The 14,927-nt window shown below is 49.6% G+C and overlaps 1 protein-coding gene across 3 annotated transcripts in view; it reads right to left on the bottom strand.

Annotated features, from left to right (window-relative positions):
• Positions 1 to 19: 19 nt before the first annotated feature.
• GATA4 (GATA binding protein 4) overlaps positions 20 to 14,927 on the bottom strand; it is a 73,120-nt gene continuing 58,212 nt past the window's right edge. For 2 of the 3 annotated variants that reach the window (XM_031442117.2, XM_031442115.2), the window contains exons 3-7: positions 9,478 to 9,644; positions 8,340 to 8,465; positions 4,579 to 4,666; positions 2,893 to 3,041; positions 21 to 1,804 (exon numbers count right to left, since the gene is read on the bottom strand). In XM_031442117.2, coding sequence (XP_031297977.2) covers positions 1,622 to 1,804; positions 2,893 to 3,041; positions 4,579 to 4,666; positions 8,340 to 8,465; positions 9,478 to 9,644 — 713 coding nt within the window. In that variant the 3' untranslated portion in view covers positions 21 to 1,621. Of the gene's footprint in view, positions 1,805 to 2,892; positions 3,042 to 4,578; positions 4,667 to 8,339; positions 8,466 to 9,477; positions 9,648 to 14,927 lie in introns of all 3 variants that reach the window. The other variant, XM_031442116.2, reaches the window with a different exon arrangement.

The following is a 14,927-nucleotide window of genomic DNA, read 5'->3' as shown; positions in this document are numbered from 1 at the left end:
GAGAAGGGAAAGAGGAATACAGATAAATTTATTAGTTAAATACTGATTTTACAGCCATTTCACCTTAAGACAATGTTAGCAGGTTTGTGGGTTAGGGAAGGTACATGAGGGGGCTTTCTTGGAAGAAAGCAATGATGTAAATGATGATTAAAACAGAATCTGGGTGTAAAGATACTCTCTGCTACAGCCAGGAGGATTTGGGGGTGGGGGCTGGGTGGCTGGGGTGGCACTTGGGAAAGCCAGCTAGCTCCTCTCTGGTGGCAGCAAGGGCACAGAAGGCGGCATCTTGGTCTTCGTGAGCCAGGTGCCTCCCACAGGAACAGCACCGTGGAGAGGCGGCCAATTCCCTAACAGGGGGAGCGGGAGAGCCCTCGGCCCATCCTCAGCATCCGTCCTCTCTCATCACTCTTCCGTGAGTGCTGTTGCATTGTTTGTTTGTATTTATGGTGAGAAATCCTGAGCTCTTTGCCTCCTGGACAAAAGATTTCTGCTGGAGAAAGGATGTAGGTGCAGGTCCTTTGCGCCTGCCCCTTGGAAGGGCTCGGCCTGATTTTTGGACAACAGGCTCCTCCCCGCAGAACAGCGAGTCCACCTCGGCCAGATCCAAGGGGAAAACCCCGCCCCCCACAGTGCGCCCAGCCCCGGGGATGGTGTCCCCCAGACCCCTCTCCAGAAGGCTCTCAAGTCTCAGATGAATGCAGGTCAAACTTGCTTTAGCAGGAGAACTTTTTTGTTCTTACTCAGGACCCCCTGTGCGTGATGGGGTGTAAGAAGGATCTGGGGGTCAGGCTTAGGGGAGCTCCTGTTTTGCTGAGGAAGAGACACTTTCAAGCTGCAGGCAGAGCTGAATCACAGAGCAGCAGAGGGAAATTCATTCAGAGGCCTTGGTGGGGTGGAGAGAAGGAGCAATTTTAGCCATGGAAGGAACTTGCAGAGAGGAGAGGCTACCCGGTGGTGAGTCTGCCGAAGCCACTCTGTGGTGGACAGAGCTGTCCCCTCCTCCATCTCCCCACGGAGCATCCAGGGACGCTGGCCCTACACCCAGGGTTTTTGGAGTCAAGAGTCAGTATTGGATCTGCAGGTGTGCCGAATGAGGGGGAGTGTTGGGAAAGGGCAGGGGCCGCCCAAGGGGCCGCCGCATCCAAACGCACCTCAGACAGATGCCCGGATTCAGGCCGGAGCTGGGGCCCCAACACCCTGCCCTCTCCACCTGCCCTCAGGTCCCAGGTGCAGGGAACACCACGGAAGAACCACCGTCTCGGGCCACAGCGGTGGAAAGACGGGGAGAAGGACATCTTGTCTCTCGTCCGGGGTGGGGTGGGGCAGGAAAGGAGAAGGAACGCTCCAACTCCGCGGAAGGGTCTGAGGTGTGCTCCCAGTGAAGGGGGGCCTCTTCTGGATCAGAGTCTGGGCTCTTTCCAGCCCCCTACCTGGAAAGGTATCCGAGAAAATCCAGCACCCACTTCCCCTAACCAAATCATAGACTTCAAGTTTCTTCCCAGTTGTTGTCTGGAGTCATTCCCAGACAGAGCAGGCCGGCCCCTGGGAGCCCAGAGCCTCATCCCTGCTGTCCTCCGAGTCCCAAGTCCATGCAGGAATCTGAGGAGGGGAGGAGGTGACATTACGCAGTGATTATGTCCCCATGACTGTCAGCTAAGGCCAGGCTGTTCCAAGGGTCCTGCTTGGAGCTGGCCTGTGGTGACTGGCTGACAGAGGATGCGTAGCCTTGAGGGGAGAGCTTCAGGGCCGAGAGGACCGGGTGGATGGAGGGCCCGTGGCCAGACATCGCACTGACCGAGAACGTCTGGAAGCAAAGAGGACAAGATGCAGTCAGTGGAATCCCTCCTGGGGCTTGGGAGGGGATCTGGGCTGGAGAAGGGAGCCCCATCCTACAGCTGTGCCCAGAAAGGGGCCGAGAGGAGAGGGTCGAAGGACAAGGGCAGGAAAGGCACCAAGCTGCACTTCTGTCCTCCTGTCCCCTGTGCTCTGGGGGCAAGGGGTGTGCGTGACTCGTGAGCTCCTTCTGAGCACTGACCCAGTAGGTCTGGTTTCTCAGAAGCCTCTGATGGCTACATGAGACATTTTCCACAGTCTTATCACCATCAACCTCCACCTTCAAACAGAAGCCAGCCTCCCTGCCTAGAAGGGGCTCCTGGCTCTCCTGGTCCTATGGGACTGGCTTCCCTTCACCCTGACAGGTGAAGGCTCGTTAGGACACGCCTCCCTCAAGTACAGGCAGACAAGAGATCACAGGGAATGGGAGACCACGACCAAGCTTGGGGGCATCCTGAGCCCACACAGGGGGAACCACAGAGGGAACGGGGTGGATGGGCAGGGATGCCATCTTATCTGAAAGAGGGATGTGTGGGTACTGCTGGCCCACGTTCTGGACACACGTATGAAGCTGGACCTGCAGCCCACCCTCATTAAAATGGCATCTTGCCTGTGACCTCTCCCCCTCATCCCCGACTCACCCACCCTGTCCTCTGCAGTTTCTACACTTTCGCCCAGGCCAGGAGGGACCTCCTCCTCTCCTTCCTCCTGTTAAAATCTACCACCCTCAAGGCCAAGGCCAAGTCACCCTCACTTAGGAGACAAAAAAAAAGCCCCTGGTCTGCCTCCCCCAAGGCATGCAGTCTGACGCAGGTTGTAGTCATGCTATGTGCCAGCCCTGAACTCCCCTCCCCTGTCTCCACAGGTCCTGGCACAGAGGAACTGCTCAACGTTTGTGTATCACAGTTGTGTGTCCAAATTGCTGTAGCTTGATCAGATGTGCTGGAATGTTTCCTTGTGCAGACAGCCCCTCACCTCGGGTGGGGGCCTGGCTGGAGTTCGTGCTCCAGTGCTGGCCCGGCCACCTGGCATTGGGGTCTGCTCCCCCACGGGCAGTACCTGGGACATGGAGCTGCCATGCCCATAGTGGGACGACAGCCCAGGCTCTGTCTTGATGGGACGCATCTCTTCACTGCTACTGGTGGCGGCGCTGCTGGAGTTGCTGGAAGCACTGGTGGTGGGAGGAAGGCTCTCACTGCCCGAGGGACCTGGAACAAGGCAGAGTCAGGACACCCAGACCAGGGACAAACGGATGGCGGTCCTTTGAGACAGCCAGAGTAGATCCGAGCTAATGGCTTTATCTACGTTGGGTGGGGAGAGAAGCAGGGTCGTCCATCAGTGCAGGGCAACAGCTCTCACAATGAAGCAGAACTATCAGAATTTCAGGGGAACTTCTTTGAATGATGGGCTCTCCACCCCTTACCCCAGATCCTTGAGGCCACAAGGGTCTCAGGACTCAAAACTTTTGGATTTTAAAAAGGGCAAAAACTTTATACTGTAGAAGACTTCCAGCACGGTCTGGGACAACACTCTGTAATTAAATACATTAATCTTTCTACAGCAAAACACCTGAATATTCGCCTGTGGGGTAAATAAAGACTATAAATAGCCTGTGGTTGTTCCGATTAGGTTTTGCTGCCAAATCTAGCTCCCTGGACTTTGAATTTCAGATAGGGGGTTGTACACCAGAACCCACGCCTGCTCTCCCTGTGACTCCAATACGTAAAGAGATGAAGTTCCCCAGGAGAAGGTGCTGTGCTGCTAAACAACGCAGGAGCAGGGGAGAAGGCTGAGGACGTGGTGCGAGACACTGAAAATTCTAAAAAGGCGTGACTGCCAGAAGGGGCGAGCCACTATTTAATCTGGAAAAGGAGAACTTTTTTTTTTTCTCAGCAGTGGAACAGGGAAATGTGTCTGTCTTTGTCATGCCTTAGATCAGAACATAAACTTGCCATTAGGTCGCCAACTTATTTTCTCTGCAACTGCAGCATTGCCCAGGGAAACCTTTAAAGTGGTGGCAGTACCGAGGAGGGAGTGCTCTTGGGAGGGGACCCAAGTAGTCCTCATTCTTAAGTCTAGAAACTGAGAAGGCAGAGTGTATATTTAAGAGAATATGGACCCTGAAGTATAAAAACTTGGCTTTTAATTCCAGATCTACCCATTCACAGCTGTCTGACCCCTGTTAAGTTATCACATCTCCAAGCCTCAGTTTGCTCATTAGTAAGAGGAGGATAATAAACGGGGTCTCCTTGGGGTCTTTAAGGATCAGTGAGATGGTATTTGTCAAGGAGATTTCTAAAGCACAAAGTACTGTGTGATGCTACTTATACACTGACTTACACGTCCATCTATAATGAACATGACTAGTGGATAGACTTGTCCTGTCTTCTTAGATCCCAGAGAGAACTGAAAGGACTTAAGTCTTTGAGTGGCTGCGGCACCAAAGATGGGGGACTGAGTAATGTTCCTTTTCCTTCAGGCCCTCAACCAGTCCAGCTGGCCCACTGCCATCTTTGCAACCAGCAAAAACTCAGGCCACAACTTGAGCTAAACTTGCTTCAAAAGTCCCCAGTATGTTCCATGGTGATGAGACTCTTGTACTGGGTCATTTTTCCTGTCCTGAGTGGCCAGAGATGGATGACGCCACCATCATACCTCAGCAGCCTGGGCTGGCCCACTTGAGAATACACGATTCTCACACACTCTGCGGGCTACTGAGTTACCACACGTGGATCTCTTCCTCACCTGCTGGTGTCTTCGACTTGTTAAGGTTCTTGGGCTTCCGTTTTCTGGTTTGAATCCCCTCTTTCCGCATCGCAAGAGGCCTGGGAACCTACGGGGTCACAAGTCAATATACACGGTTCTCCATTTGTACATGATCTGCGACAGAATTTACAGACACAAACACACACACAAACACACACACACACACACACACACACACACACAGGGAAGGCCAGATCTGCACAATTCCTCTACAAGCTTTGGGGCTGAGACTAAGTAGATCAGGCCTAGAAATTCTGCTGAGCAAGAAATCAATTCTTCTAAAAATACGTGTGGAGCTCCTATATTCAGTGCCAAGTATTACACTAGACCCTGGAGAAACAGACTTAAAGACACAGTTCCTTCCCTCCAGAGGTTCACAGTTTATGGGCAAAGACAAACAGAAAATAACCAGACTCATAGGTGATGTGGGAGAACAGAGAAGCAGCCCTGAACTCTGTGCTGGGTTGGGGGAGGGAAAGTGGCACACGGGCACGTCAAGGAAGGCTTCCCTGAGGAGGTGACGCCTGAGCTGTAGGAGGCTGTCGAGCAGACAAGGGGTGAGCGTTTCAGGTAGCAAATGTGCCAAAGCCTTTAACTGATCAGCCACACCCAGACATTGTGAAAATGAAAGGGGGGTGCCGTTAATAATTATGCCAAGCAATGCGCACAGTCTGGGACAGTCCCAGCGAGTGGAGAGTGAAGTCCCTCTGCTTGGAGCAGCCCCGCACCGTGCTCAGCCTGCGGGGGCAGGCAGTGGTTTCCATGGATGGTGGGAGCTGGAGAGGCTGCCCGGCAGCCAGGGCCTGAGAGGACCTGTCCATGGGCAGTACTTTATGGCATTTGACTTCTCACAGACCAGCAGCGACCGCTGGGCATCCCACTCCTGAGCCATTCAAGTTCCCTGAACAAGGGTGGGGGAGCAGGCCTGCACGGTCATCTTTCTAGTATTTTAAAATAGTGTGCCTTCCCCACACCTGGTTTCTTTCAGGCCTGGCCAGCCGACCCTGTTAGCCCCTGGTCTATGCTTGTCTCCCCTATGGCACTAATAAAGGTCACAGCTGCAAATACGGAAGGAAAAGCAATGACCACTTCTGAGATGTGAACACGGAATTGTTAAGGACAGCAGCGTACGTGAACTTGGACTGCCTTCTAGTCAACCAAGAGATGGGACAGCATCCCCACCCCTTCCCTCTCCACTCCACCCTTCCCCCTTCTTTTTTGGAGGGTTATTTATTTTTTAAATGACGGTACCAGGGATTGAACCCAGGACCTCATACACGCTCTACCACTGAGCTATACCCTCCCCTCCTCAACTCAGGCCTTCTTGAAGACCATCCTGACTTCAGAAGACTCCTGCCCTCATGTTTCATAACCTCACCCAGCTCAAAACTTTTTTGTTAATTGTGGTAAAGTGCACATAGCATAAATTTGCCATCTTAACCATTTTTAAGTGTACAGTTCAGTAGTGTCAAGTATATTCACATTGCTATGCAACCATCGCCACCATCCATCTCTAGAACACTTTTCATCTTGCAAAACTGAACTCTGTGCCCACTGAAAGGCTCCTCATTTCCCCCTCCACTCAGCCCCTGGCAACCACTACTCTACTTTCTGTCTCTAGGAACTTGACTACTCTAGGACCTCCTGTAAGTGGGGTCATACAGTGTTCTTTTGTGACTGGCTTCTTCCACTTAGCATAAGGACTTCAAGATTCATCCATTCATGTTGTACCATGTGTCAGAATTTCCTTCCTCTTAAAGACCGAATAATATTCCACATGTTGCTTTTCCATCCATCCATTGATGGACATATGCATTGCTTCCATCTTTTAGCTGTTGTAAATAATGCTGCTATGAACACTGGTATACAAAATCTGTTTGGGATCTGCTTTTAATTCTTTTTGGATATATATCCAGAAATAAGGTTGCTGTATCATATGGTAATTCTATGCCTAATTTTATACAGATAGAATCTTTTTAATACCTGCATAATATTCCTCTATCAGTTTTGTTTATCATTCCCCTATTGAAGAACAACAGTTTCTTTAACCATTTTCCTCCCAAAGGTTTTTTCCCTCTATTTTCATTATTATGGTGATTCAACAAACATCCTTATACATACTTCTTGCAAAAAGAAGTGTCCAGTTGACCCTTGAACAACATGGTTTTGAACTACATGGATCCATTTATATGTGAATTTTTTTTTCAATAGTAAATACTCCAGTACTACCTGATCGTGGTTGGTTCAGTTCACATATGCTGAACCCCAGATACAGGGAAATTGTGTGTACATAGGGCTGACAATAGCTTATAAATGGATTTTTGACTGCACCCCACCCCCCCACATTGTTCACAGGTCAATGGATTTCCTCATGAGTATTTGTAACTGTATTTTAAGCCACTCATTAACTCATTATAACAAGAAAACATGGAAAGATGCATGAGATTAACTTAATAACAACCCCTCCACCCCACTACCATCAATCTTGTTCCCACGAGGCAACTGGAGTAGCAGCCTGTTATGTTTCTTGCATTAAAAAAATTCTCAAACCTGTGCACATGTACGTATCCATACAGGCATATGTGTATGTATGTGTGTTGCATCCATCCAGAGGTGTTTTTTGTGTATATGAGCAGCTACATATAAATGATGTTCGTCCTCTTTTTTTATAAAAATGGCGCCATGCTTGTCGAATGTTCTGCACTGACATTTTTCTGAAGCACTACATAATGGAGATTGTTCTAAATGAGAAAATAAAGAGCTTTGTAGAAGCTCTGTGTATTCTGGAAATATTAACTAACCTGTTTGCTCATTTATGTGCATTTTGCTTTTTACTATCCTTGGGTATTTTTTTTTTTTTTTTGGAGGGGGGTATCTTTTTCCATATACTTACACGAAATGTTATACAAATCTAACTTTTCTTTTATGGCTTAAGAGTTTTGAAAACTTGCTTTAGAAGTCCTCCTCCCATCCCTCAGGTTGGATAAATCCACCCCCTCTAAATTTTTTTCTAATATTTTCATTGTCTCTAGTTTAGAATGTTTTAGATTTCACATCTTTAATTCACCCAAGCTTTTTTTTGGCTTTGGCAGGAGACAGAGACCCAGCTTCGGTCGTCTTCCGGATTATGTCAACACAACCATCCTTTAAAAGCTGTCCTTCATCCACTGAACTGCTACCTTTGTTACCTGACCTACTCCCACACACATGGGCTATTCTGGAGTCTCCTCATCTGTCACGTGGGAGCTGGACTTACATAATGTTAAAGATGGAAGTGATGCTCCACAGCAGTGTCTCTGCTATGGTCTGAATGTCTGCGTCCTCCCAAGATTCACATGTCCACAAACCTAACCTCCAACGTGATGGTGTCAGGAGGTAGGGCCTTTCCGAGGTGCTCAGTCATGAGCAGGGAGGCTTCATGGAGGGGATTGGTGCCCCTGTAATAGCGGCCCCCAGCCTCCTCTGCGAGGGCACAGCGAGCCTGCCAGGAATGGGAGCCCTCCCTGACCGCGCTGGCCCTGAGCTCGTCCTCCAGCCTCTAGAACCTGGAGCTTAATTTTTGTTGTTTATCATTCTGTGATATTCTGTTATAGCAGCTCCAACAGACTAAGGCAGTTTGTAAGGTGCCTTCCAGATCCAAGTTCTCTGTTAAGAAGGAAAGGATGGACTCTGCTCTGCAGGGAAGAGGGCGGACGAGCCCCGGGGGGAGGAAGGCGCGCAGGCGCCGCAGGGACCCTTACTCCGTGGAGCTTCATATAGAGGCCGCAGGCGTTGCACACCGGCTCGCCCTCGGCGTTGCGGCGCCACAGCGTGGTGGTGGTGGTCTGGCAGTTGGCGCAGGAGAGGCCCACCCGGCGGGATGCGGACTGCAACACAGGAGAACAGACACTCAGGTCCGCGGAGGGGGAAGGCGCGGGGCATCTGCTTCACCGGAGTGAGCGCGGGGCTGGGCGGCGTAAGAACCGCGGTCTGGCCATCGCATGGGACGCCTGGAACCTCGGCCACTCCTGGGTGCGGGGAGCAAGGGCCATGTGCCCGAGACAGTGCATTCTGGTCTTAACTGCAGCATCAGGGACACGATCCACCCCTCAGACGAGAAGCCCGGCCAGCATGGGCACTGTGGGCGGAAAGCTCCTCCCCAAAGAAGAATTCACCTGGGCTGCAGGGGCCGGGCAAGTGGGGGTGAGGAATGACTGTATCCGAGTGTCATCAAAGACTGGCCTCCAGAAAGGGAAGCACCAGGGTTCATCCCCCGGTTCCCCGCTCCCTGATACCTGTGAAAGCTAGTCCGTATTGGTCAAAATCAAATTATAGTAGAAAAGACCACGGAACCAGGAGCCAAAAACTCGGTTCCAAACTCTCCCCCAGCCGCATGGCCAGCACACACCACTTTATCTCCTTGGTCCTTGGGTTTTATCAACCGATCAACTGAAAACAGGGTAAGTCTGTTTTCATACGTGTAAAGGAAGCATTAACCTTCGTCGTGGGGCCACTGTGAACACTGGAGACACACCAGACAATGCTGGGTCTGGAAGCAGAAGTCTGGACTCTGGTGCCTGAGGGCAGACTCAGTGTCTTAAGTGACCATCAGCAAGGCCATGAGCTTTTCTGAGTCTCACTTTTCACTTCTGCGTAATTGAAGGGTTGAACTAACTGGTCTGGAACATCCTTGGAGCTGACGCTGACTCTGGGGTGTAAGAAATGACAACTTGCCACCCACCCAACCCTTCACCTGCACCTTCGTCGAAAGATGACTCGAAGCCCCAAATTCAGAACCAGGGATTTCCCTCCAAGACCAAGCCCTGAAGAGGGGTGCTGAGAGGGGAGAAGGGTGCCCCCCACCCGCACCAGGGCTGCTGGGTGGTCGCACGCGCTTACCAGCCGGCGCTGAGGCTTGATGAGCGGCCGGTTGATGCCATTCATCTTGTGGTAGAGGCCGCAGGCGTTGCACAGGTAGTGTCCCGTCCCGTCCCGCCGCCACAGTGGGGTGGACATGGCCCCACAGTTGACACACTCTCTGCCTTCTGAGAAGTCATCAAACATATCTACTGGGTGGGAAACAATACAGAGGGTTAAATCTCTGTCTATGCCCAGAAACCTCATGTCGGAAAATCTGGAGACCAAAGAAATCCTGCCCTTTCTTTGCAAGGAGTGGATGAGGATCATGTGGGGCTGCCTGGCTCCTCCTCACCTTGACCTCAGCCCCTGGGGAATCAGCTTGGAGGGCTGTCCTGGGAGGTGGACAGGGTACTCCCGGCATCCCAGACACAGAGGGTTCTCCCCATCGTGAGAAAAGGGAGTCTGGCAGGGACCACCATCGCCTGGAGTTAGTTAGAGCTTCCCTCTCCTGCAGAGCCTGCAGCCCTGAGGTCCTCACCTAACACTGGGTTCAGCTCTGACCTTCTTTCCCTTTTCCCCTTTCAAAATTGAGATTCCATTTCCCTTTGAATGAAAATATAATAAATATTTACTTTGGGAAAATTAAAAAAGCACTGAAACGTATAAAAAATTATAGAAACCGTATGTAATCCTGTAATTCAAAGATCAACACATGTAACATTTTGTTCTATTACATACTTTGCGGTACTTTATACGTTGACATATTTTTGCCTACTTGAGGTCAAGCTATATAATTTTGAGCCTGTTTTTTTTCACTTCATATGAAAGCATTTTCCCACGTTAGAAATTCTTCATAAACTCGTTTTAGTGCAGTGTATCGTCCCATCACAGAATTGTGCCATCCTTTAAACAGTATCATTGAAATTTCACTTAGTCATTACCCAGCTTCTGACTTTTGTTTTTAAAATACTGTCATTTTATACAGTAGTCTTAGCATTTCTGGTTACTCCTTGGATACTCCCAAGGAACTACTGAGCCAAAGGGACTATCTTTTTTGAAAGTTGTTGAAATTTTTAAACTTTCCTGCCAAAAAGGCTGTAATTCACTTTTCCCATTTCAACATATCTTTTTTTCTAACTTTCATTTTTTCACTTAAGTACAGTTGATTTACAATGTTGCAGGTGTACAGTAAAGTGATTCAGTTATACATACATATGTATTATTTTTCAGATTCTTTTTCATTATAGGTTATTACAGGATATTGAATATAGCTCCCTGTATATCTACTTTATATGCAGCAGTGCATATGTTAATCCCAACTCCTAGTTTACCCCTCCCTCCTACTGTGTCATAGTCTGACATTTTTTCTTGCTTACAGGAACATAAAATACAGGTGCATATTATGAGCAACGGTGCCTTAGAGTGGGACATGTCCACAGGATCATGACTGTCCTGGTCACTCTCCTGCACTCACTCACATGGCACCTCCATCACCCTTATCGTCCACATCTATAGAATTTGACAACTGACAAACTACACTCCATTCCAGTTGCCCTGCTGAGATATGCTGGGCCAGTTTCCTTATTCCCCGATCTACATAAAGCCTGGCTCAGAACTTCCAGAAGTCTGTCCAAGTATTCTGCTTCCTATTTTGAAATTTTAAAATATTCTTTCTAAATATTCTGTCCCTAAGTACAGCCACGCTGGTGTCCAGATTGTTTGTCCTACCAGCAGAGGCAGGAATTAAGAGGGGAGGGGAAAAGCTCTCCCTTCCGGGGACCTAGCCCCCTGTCCGCAGGACCTAGCCTTGAGGTTTAAGGTCACACATTCTGCTAGCTCTGTGGCCCCGCTACCGCTCTAAGGGAATGCGGGCTGGAGGAGAGGATGGTGGGGAGCCCTCCCCTCAACTCTGGGTACACAAACAGTCATTTGCACCTGCAAACAAGTAGCTGTGAGTCAACAGTGTGCAGGTGTGAGGGGCTGTTTGCTCAGGCCGGGGAGCGGAGCACACACTGGTCACGAGAGGCTATTTTTGCACCTGGGTCACACTGAGAGCCTTCCAGCAAGGTCACCGGCCTTCAGAGCCACACATGACCTGACGACGCCTGTTCTCAGCCTGTTTCCCTACATGACCCATGGTGGGGGGCGTGGAGGGAACGACAACCGGCACCCCACCCTCAACCCATCCTCGCCACCTGCACCCCACCCCATCCTTGTCCAGGGCAGTCACCCTCATCCCATACCCTAGGAGTTCACAAAAGGACCTCAGACCAAGGAAGGGCGCTTGCAAGGCCCTCATTTTGTTGGTGCTTACAATCAACACTAGAGGGCACTGCAGCCTCAAAACCGACACACTGCCACAGAAAAAGAGAATGTGACAATGAATGTATGTATGTTCATGTACAAGTGAAAAATTGTGCTCTACACTGGAATTTGACAACATTGTAAAATGACTATAATTCAATAAAAAATGTTTATATAAAAAAAAACAGACACACTGCGCTCTTGTCTCAATCACAGTGGAGCACTTTTTAGATCCCCTTTCCAGTCCACACTGAGCACAAGCCTCTTATTCTATATTTTTTAAAATCACATTAAACTTCAAACATATTTAAAAGTGGCCAGAATATCAAAATGAACTCTAATTTAATCGCCATCCAGCTTCCAACAACCAGCACTCAATCCTGCCTGATACACACCTCTACCCACTTTCCCCATCCCAATTTTTTTTTAAGAAAATCTATACATGCTGTCATTTCATTTATAAATATTTTGGTATCTATGCGACTCTCACAAATAAAGATTCACACTCTCTTCCTTTTAAAGAGAAGCAAACCAACTTCTTTCATCTCAAGAAGGCTCCGCAGACAAAGACCTCACGATCCATTCTTCTTTTTCTGGAGGGGAGGTTCATTCCCTTTTCTCCCACACTTAATTTACATCCAGGACAGACTCTCACCCCAGGAGCTTCCCTAGCAGTCCTGTCTCTCTGCTGGGTACCGGCCTTACACTGCCTTGAGACCCCAACACAAGGCTTGCCTTAGAAATTTCTCACTTGCCGCACTGAATGGGCTACGCGGTCAAGCAGCTGACTATGCAGGCCAGGGAAAGGCACTGGAGGTCGGCTAGTGTGTATTTTTCACCGATAAATATTTACTGAGCACCTGCTGTTTAAGCACTCAGAGAGATGTCACAGGAGCTAGGTGAAGTCTTACTCTCAGAATGCTAATGACCTGCTTGGGCAGACCGGACCAGAGTATCAGTCATGGGTAACAACGTTACTCAGTTCACCTGGGGCACACATCTTAACCGAGTTGGGTATTCAAGTGGCAGGGACTTCTTGTCTAGGGTAGTAAGTGCAGAAGTCTGACCCAGATTGAAGGGTCGGGTGTTACAACAGCAGCTGAAGGAAGGATGGGGAGGGCAAGGCCATGCTTCCTAGGACACCCCTCAGACACGCCATGTCTCCCTAAAACCCATCCCACCTCCAAATGGGCAGCTTCCGTATTTTCTACCAGAACATCTGGCCATCCATCCCACTCGGTGAAACGTTACATAATTGTAAATGATTATGACATGGACAATGTAACAGCAGCGAAAAATGCTTACCTCCCAAGTTAAATGAAAAACACAACACACAGAACACCAGTGTAAATGGTGTTTACCCTGTGATGGCCACTGAGCCCACCAGGAAGCGGCTTCTACCAGGCTAATCAAATTGTGTGGACTTTTCTTTTTTTAAAGACACAATTCTGTAATGTTATAATTGCCTATTTTAAAAAACCCCGATAAAAGAGTAAGAACAAGGCAAAAAAAGTTTTGATCACCTCAAGCAACACCCAGGACACTGTGGGGGGTGGGGGCTATTTTCCTCTCTTACACCTGATGCACATATATATTTTCCCCTTGGACTGAAGAAAGGGAGAAAGAAGGTCAAACCCTGCTGCTTAGCAGCCACTCTGGGGGAGTGAGAGGCGACAGGCTGGAGCCCCAATCCGGCATCACACCTGGCACTCACACCTGGCGGTGTGAGCCTGGGTAACAACCATCTCATTACGGGCGCGCTGGGTGAAACTTCCCGGCCGGTGGGCAGCAGCCTGAAGCCAGTTTCTAAGCTTGACTTCTAATGAGGAAGGGCCCCAGGACACGGACGCCCTTGACCTATGAAAGCCCCACCCGCCCAAGGCTGGGCGTTGGGAACTGGACCAACTACCTAGAAGACAGTGGGAACCCAGCTCTTGGAAGTGGGTCAGTGTTACCCCCACATTCAGAGGAAAGACTTGTAATAATAGTTGTAAAGTACTTTGCAAATAAGAGGAAAAACTCACAACAATGGCTGTAAAGTGCTTTGCAAACACCAAATGAGATAACAGTGATGGGTTATTGTTAGGGTTGGAGGGTTTGGGAGGGAGTAGGGAAGACCTGGGAGAACCTTGGTGGTGGGGGCACAGGGATATGGAGGTGGGGGCAGAGATAAAAGAGCTAGGAGATTTGGGAACCTGACCTTCTCTCAGAATTGTGGATTGTGTCTCACTCTCAGACTTGACCAAGTCTGAGACTTGCGGGCGGGGAGTGAACTGCGGATACTTACAAGGTCTCAGAGCTGCTGCTTATGGGAACTATTAATTCACACGCATTTTAGCAATCAAAGGCTCAAAGTGACCTGCACCCTCACCCCAAGAACGGGGATCTAGCTCCTCACTTCTACTCATGCACCACTTAAAACAATTTTTAAAAATTGTATTATTTAATTATTTTATTTTGGCAGGGGGGAGGTAATTAGGTTTATTTATTTTTGGAGGAGGTACTGGGGATTGAACCCAGGACCTCATGCATGCTAAGCATGTGCCCTACCACTTGAGCTATAACCTCCCCTCTCCTAAAACAATTTTTTTTTTTTAAAGAGGGGAACAAACCCAGACTGATTTCTTCAGCATCCAATTTAGTTTGGATATTGCTAGGAACTAAAGCAGACTACTCCCACCCACGTGCCTGAAGAAAAATGTGGGCCAGGAGGTTGAAGGATCCCACCCTGACTTCCCCACGGAGAACTGACGCAATCACAGGCAGGGACCTGACCTCTCCTGACCACTCCATCCATCTCGGGGAACCCACCCACAGGCCGGCCAGCAAGTCAGGGCTGAGAGGAAGAGAGGGGAGGTGGAGTGGAGAAGGGAGAGGACTCAGAGGCCGGGAGGGATCATGGATGGCAACACGCTCCGGGCAAAGCTGGTTTGTCTCCTGACTGCTGGAGGGAGAGCCCTCGCTGCTGGACACTGCTCTGCATGCGCCAACCTGCTGGGTCAGTGCCACAGAGCCTGACTGCCTACCATGCCTTCCACTTGCTAGGAAAGCTGGGTCCTGAGCCAGAGCCCTTGCTGGAGAGACCCTCCTCTCCTCAGCCCCCGGTGCAGAGCCCAGGTGGTGTCTGGGTTTCTGCAAGGTGGGGGCACCGGAGCCCAAACATTCACCGCGTGTCTGCTCTACTT

The sequence above is a fragment of the Camelus dromedarius genome, chromosome 36, assembly GCF_036321535.1.
Source record: "Camelus dromedarius isolate mCamDro1 chromosome 36, mCamDro1.pat, whole genome shotgun sequence".
NCBI lineage: Eukaryota > Metazoa > Chordata > Mammalia > Artiodactyla > Camelidae > Camelus > Camelus dromedarius.
The sequence above is the reverse complement of the archived record's forward strand: the minus strand, read 5'-3'. Positions and strand labels throughout refer to the sequence as shown.